The following is a 4,725-nucleotide window of genomic DNA, read 5'->3' as shown; positions in this document are numbered from 1 at the left end:
AGGCGGTTCTGGACAAGGGTCCATGAAGAATTGGACCTTAGATTCAGCCTTAACTTTCCACACTCTTAATAAGCGCGGCATTGGGATACGCGCAATGAATTGCTGCTCATATGCATATGTACAAACTTGCAAACTCAAACCACTAGAAGCATATTCTACAATACCAACAATGCTATCTCTGAACTCCTATTTGCTGCTTTCCTGCTCTAATTATGCTTGTGCACTTCAACAGTTACTTAATGGGCTGAGCACCCCATCCCCCCCTGCTCTGGCCATCTCACTCACACCATCTTGTGCACGTGTTGTTTGATGTACTTCCCCACCCGATTGTAATTTCTTGCATTCCTTCTATCAATGAAAAGATACATATGATCTTGCCTCGTTACAATACAATTTTATCTCAATGGCACACTGATATTATTCAAGGAGAGAATAATTTATGCTCATGAATAACATTGCACAGTTTAAGTCCAAGAGGAGACCATAAAAATAATTGTATCCAAGAGGAAGAAAAGGCACTCACACCAAGAGTCATGTCAAGCTCAAGGTGGTGAACTGCTGTAAAGCGACCAAGAAACCCTGCACATATCTGAGCCATCTGAAAACCTCGCCAACGATGTGTGTCGATAGGAGGTGCTCCGAGCGTCTGGAGGCACGGCATCTCTCCGAGGTGGACAGACTCTAGATCATAAGGCCCATTCCACCTGAACACCTCTAATCTCTCTGCAGTAATGCTGGCAACTGGTTTGAGAGAATCATAGAAGCAGCGTACCACCTCTAGCTGATGGAGCCTTGGAGCCGTGATGTGGAGACGCTGAAGCCCCATGAGATAGGACAGATCAATAGATACCAGAGACTTGGAGTTGAGCGTCAGCACGTTCATGTCACGGACTCCTCTCATGGTTAGTTCTTGCAAGGACGGGAGCATGGTGTCGCTGATGAGAAACTGGCCCCGAGACTGGAAGTTCTGCAACCGCATCAGCCTAAGCGCATCAAAGACGCCAACCCGTGGCAGCTCCAGGGTAGACCGTTTTTACGGTACCCTGTACTGCTGACCGAAGAGGGAGCAGTATATTAAAATCTGACCATCGATTTTCTGAGGATAGGATTAATATTTTGTATTTTAAAAATTAGCTAGGGGCTAGAGATTTCATTTTCTAGGCAACACTCGTCGCAGATTGATCCGTTCGTCACCTTCTCCCTGTCGTAACCCTCCCATCGCCGTTGTCTCATCTGCCCGGCACTACCAGCTGCCGTCGTGGACGAGCAGTGTGCACCTGGAGCCATCGGATGTCCGGAAGAGACGTCGGTTCAGAGGTTCTAAACCTTTTCAGCCCAGCTGTCCTCGCTGAGGGAGGAGGCGGCGGTCCAGTCCCCGGAGAGCGAGACGACGTCGCTGAAGTCGGCGACGCGGCCAAGCTGGGGTGAGGCGGCGCGTGCTGCCAGAGGAGAAGCGGCGGATGGCGCAGGGCGTCGGCAGGGACTTTCGTGGAGACGAAGATGAGGGGAGAGTAGTCGCGGGTGAGCGCCAGGTCGACGGGGTCCTAGGAGAGCAGCGGTGTCAGGGGCGGCGAGTCCTCCTCGAGCTCCTCGCGGCAGGAGGAAAAGGGTGGGTTGGGCCATGTCGGCACTCGACACTCATGCGAGCTGAATTTTTACGTCCCAAAGTACCCTCAGAATAGTATACTGGAGGACGGGAACGAAACAGTGCAAGCTATACTGCTCGTGATTCAACTGGCAAAATTGGAGCAGTACAGGTCGCTTGTCACCGTTAGATTTCGTCGATGGACCGCCCATATTTGTCGCTGGGTACCGTAAAAGAGCTCCCTGGGTAAGAAACCCGAGGCGAAGTCGAATCTCTGTGGCTCTCCTGAAGCAGGGCATCTCGGACGCCTCGCCGTCGTGCCGTCGTCGTCGTCCCCGAAAGAGCTCTACCATTTCGTCCGACACAGCGCGGCTGTCGTCGAGCTGTAGCCGGCCGCAGAGGAGGGGCGCGGCGAGGGAAAGCCAGGCGAAGGTCTCCCGCGCGTCCACCTGGTCGGGCGAGACGGCGAGGCTCTGGATGTCGGCGGCCGCGTGCGCCTCCGAGGCGGCGAGGGCCTCGTAGGCCGTGAGGGCACGGGCGGGCACGGAGGGGTGTACGCCGTCGAAGAAGAGGTGGGGAAGCTGGGCCCATACGCCGCGCCATCTCTGGGAGAGGACGGTCGTCGCGACGGCTTCCTTGGTGCGGAGGCGGAGGAGGATGTCGACGAGGAGGTGGTCGGGGAGGCGGCTCAAGAAATCCATGCCGCCTCCAGGGACCGCAGCGGCCGCGCCGGGGACGACCGCGGAGGCGAGCGCGGCGGTCTTGTTGGGGGGCTCGCCGTTGCTTTCCATGGGGGCTCGGGATTTGGGATTTCTCCGCCCTGGTTCTGGTTCTTTGTTCTTGAGCGGACGGGCTCCGGGACGGGGGAGGCGAGCTCGGTGGGGAAATGTGGAAGAGAGCCGTTGGGCTTTCCCTTCTACTCCCTGAGCATTCTGGAATATTAGACCATGATAACGCGCGTTGTCGCGCGTGTAAAATGTTAAGAATAATGAAAACACTTGAAGCCACAAAACATGAAAATTTAAGTTTGTATCAACTTGCTCATATACTGACCAATAATCAAAGAGGAAATATTTGAAATAGTTAGACAGTACAACTCTTCGAGGAAGCTTGGGAAATTTAATAAAGTATCTCAATGTAGATAGTGCACAAGGTATATGTTCAAAGCTTCAGGTATAAGATCATAGTAGATATCTCCATTTCCGAACCTAAAAATTCTAAAATAAAATTGCAGCATGCTTGACACAAAGAAACTAATTTTGTGAATTATTTGTATCGTTCCAACTTTTATTGGGTGTATATCCTAAACATGAGGTGTGCAGTACAGAAATGCAAGAGTATAACGTTGATATATAACCATCCTATTAATTTCTGATTTGCTACAAAAATATATAGATTGGTAAAAAAACACAAACTAACATACCCTGAAAGCACCAGACATTTAATAATCCTTTCTTCTTAATTTACAGGATCTATACAAATGGACAACAGTAGATCCATCATTTGATCAGATAGAAAATGAAGGAAGTGTGTGGAAACAACTACATGAAGATGTGTTACCTCAAGGCCACTTATCTCTGCATAACCCATTTTCTTCAGGAGTGAACTTTATCAGTAAACTGAATTTAAAGAAGGAGATTATTGATTCAAATGTGGCAAGCAAATCAATGTCCATTGATGGGTACTAAATAAATACAGCCAGACCATACATACAAAAGTATGAATCTTTATGTTAACGCCCCTGACGGCTCGACCCCACCGACCAGCGAGACGCGGGCACGGCCTAGCCGCGCCTGACGCAGCAACTCGCGCTACTTCGGCCCGGAGTGGCACAATCGGCCCGGTCCAACTACTCCAGCTACTTAAGGCACCGTGCCCCCTCTTTCCTCCTCATCCAGTGGATCACCGAACCGGCGGCGGCGACATGAACTCTAGTTTCTCTCTCGATTGATTCTTGTAATTCCGCTTGTATCAGACTGATTGCCACCGTGAGAATAGTAGATCGATTCCTCCGCTACTCTGTCCCTAACATCTGGTATCAGTCGCCAGAAATCCATCCACTCCACCGATCTGGCTCATCTCATCGAGACAAGAGGGATTTGCCACGGCCGTCTCACCATCGAAGCCATGGATCCAGCAGCGAAGGCTTACCTCAACAAGCTCACGGCAACGATGGAAGCCAACACCGCGGCCCTCACCGCGGTCACCTCCCGTCTTGATGATCTCGTCACTTGGCGGCCAGATCTGGAGCGCCGCGTCTCCGATCTGGGCGACGCGGTCACCGCTCTGTAGCAGGCGCGCCCAAACCCCATCACCGACACCAACGGGGGGGCGCCGTCGCTGCGCTCTACGGCGCCACCGCCCGCGCTGCCCACCGACAAGTTGGGCCTGGCGGGAGGCGATGAGGACGCCCCTCACGGGTCTCAGGACCACGGCGATTTCCATCTGCAGCGGGAGGGGGGGGGGCGGTGTCGTTGACGCCGCCGCCACTCCCAACCAACGGTCAGATCGAGCTCTTATCTTCCCCTTTTGCACATGCTAGTCAAATGCTTGCGGGGTTGGGACAAGCCCACCCTTCCATTTTGTTTCCTCAATTTTCGGGCGAAAACCCGAACATGTGGAAAACGATGTCTGAACAATACTTTTCCATGTTTGGTATTCACGAAACCTTCTGGGTTCCCATGGCCGCCCTCAACTTCTCTGGGGTTGCGGCCGTATGGTTGCAGTCAATCCAAAAGAAGCTCAATAGCTTCGATTGGGAATCCTTCTCGGCACTGTTAACTACACGATTCGGTCGCGGTCGCCATCAACTGCTCATTCGGCAATTTTCCACCATTAAACAAACATCCACTGTAGCTGATTTTATCGAGCGCTTTGAGTTGATCATTAATCATTTGAGCTCTTATTCCGATTCGATTCACCCATTTTATTTTCTCACCCGTTTTGTGGAAGGACTCCGGGTGGATATCCGAGCGGTGGTAATGGTTCAGCGACCGCCCGATTTGGACACGGCGTGTGCGTTGGCGTTGCTCCACGAGGAGGTGGCCGACAGCGCTCTCGCAGAGGTGCAGCGCCCTACGCCAACGCGCCCTCCCGACGCATCGCCACGGCTCAACATACCACTGCCACTACCACCTCCA

At 52.4% G+C, this 4,725-nt stretch overlaps 1 protein-coding gene across 1 annotated transcript; it reads right to left on the bottom strand.

The window, feature by feature from the left end:
• Positions 1–421: 421 nt before the first annotated feature.
• LOC119338784 (putative F-box/FBD/LRR-repeat protein At3g49030) lies at positions 422–2,393 on the bottom strand. The gene is made up of 2 exons (XM_037611015.1): positions 1,825–2,393; positions 422–1,015 (listed from the first exon to the last, which is right to left on the bottom strand). Exons 1-2 carry the CDS (start codon positions 2,374–2,376, stop codon positions 422–424), a joined length of 1,146 nt encoding a protein of 381 aa, XP_037466912.1. The 5' UTR covers positions 2,377–2,393.
• Between the last annotated feature and the right edge of the window lie 2,332 nt (positions 2,394–4,725).

The sequence above is a fragment of the Triticum dicoccoides genome, chromosome 7B (genome assembly GCF_002162155.2).
Source record: "Triticum dicoccoides isolate Atlit2015 ecotype Zavitan chromosome 7B, WEW_v2.0, whole genome shotgun sequence".
NCBI classification, from domain to species: domain Eukaryota; kingdom Viridiplantae; phylum Streptophyta; class Magnoliopsida; order Poales; family Poaceae; genus Triticum; species Triticum dicoccoides.
The sequence above is the reverse complement of the archived record's forward strand: the minus strand, read 5'-3'. Positions and strand labels throughout refer to the sequence as shown.

Bases quoted from the DNA above. Each gene is read 5' to 3' on its own strand.
- LOC119338784 (XM_037611015.1), bottom strand. From the start codon at position 2,376: ATGGAAAGCAACGGCGAGCCCCCCAACAAGACCGCCGCGCTCGCCTCC. The intron at 1,016-1,824 runs GCTCTTTTACGG...TCTACCCTGGAG, and splicing joins TCGGGTTTCTTACCCAGGGA to CTGCCACGGGTTGGCGTCTT.